This window comes from Gavialis gangeticus, unplaced genomic scaffold (assembly GCF_001723915.1).
Source record: "Gavialis gangeticus isolate Ggan-Ray unplaced genomic scaffold, GavGan_comp1, whole genome shotgun sequence".
In the NCBI taxonomy this organism is placed as follows: domain Eukaryota; kingdom Metazoa; phylum Chordata; order Crocodylia; family Gavialidae; genus Gavialis; species Gavialis gangeticus.
Genome location: NW_017728991.1, coordinates 9,686,057 through 9,686,332, shown reverse-complemented (window position 1 = coordinate 9,686,332; position 276 = coordinate 9,686,057). Strand labels below are relative to the sequence as shown.

The 276-nt window shown below is 70.3% G+C and overlaps 1 protein-coding gene across 1 annotated transcript in view; it reads right to left on the bottom strand.

Annotated features, from left to right (window-relative positions):
* Window positions 1-276, bottom strand: part of MMD (monocyte to macrophage differentiation associated) — a 37,137-nt gene extending 36,861 nt beyond the window's left edge. The window contains exon 1 of the mRNA XM_019515139.1: window positions 248-276. Coding sequence (XP_019370684.1) covers window positions 248-276 — 29 coding nt within the window. The remainder of the gene's footprint in view (window positions 1-247) is intronic.

Here is a 276-nt window from a genome sequence, read left to right as displayed (position 1 = left end):
CCCTCCCTCTCTCCCATCCCCCACCCCTAAAAACCACCCCCACTGCAGATGCTCCCTCAGGTTTAAACCTTGTAAAAACCAAACGTTGTCCCAGGGGCTCCTGGCGGGGCCTGAGCGCTGTGGCCGCCTGAGCTGCCCCCCGGGGCGGCATCCCCCGGTCTCGGCGCTGCGGCATGTAGAGCGGGACAGCCCCGGGGCCGCCTGCGGTGCCGGGTGTGGGGGGCCGGGCCGGTCGCACGTGCCTCACCTCCTGAAGCGCTCCTGGAGCCGCCGCAT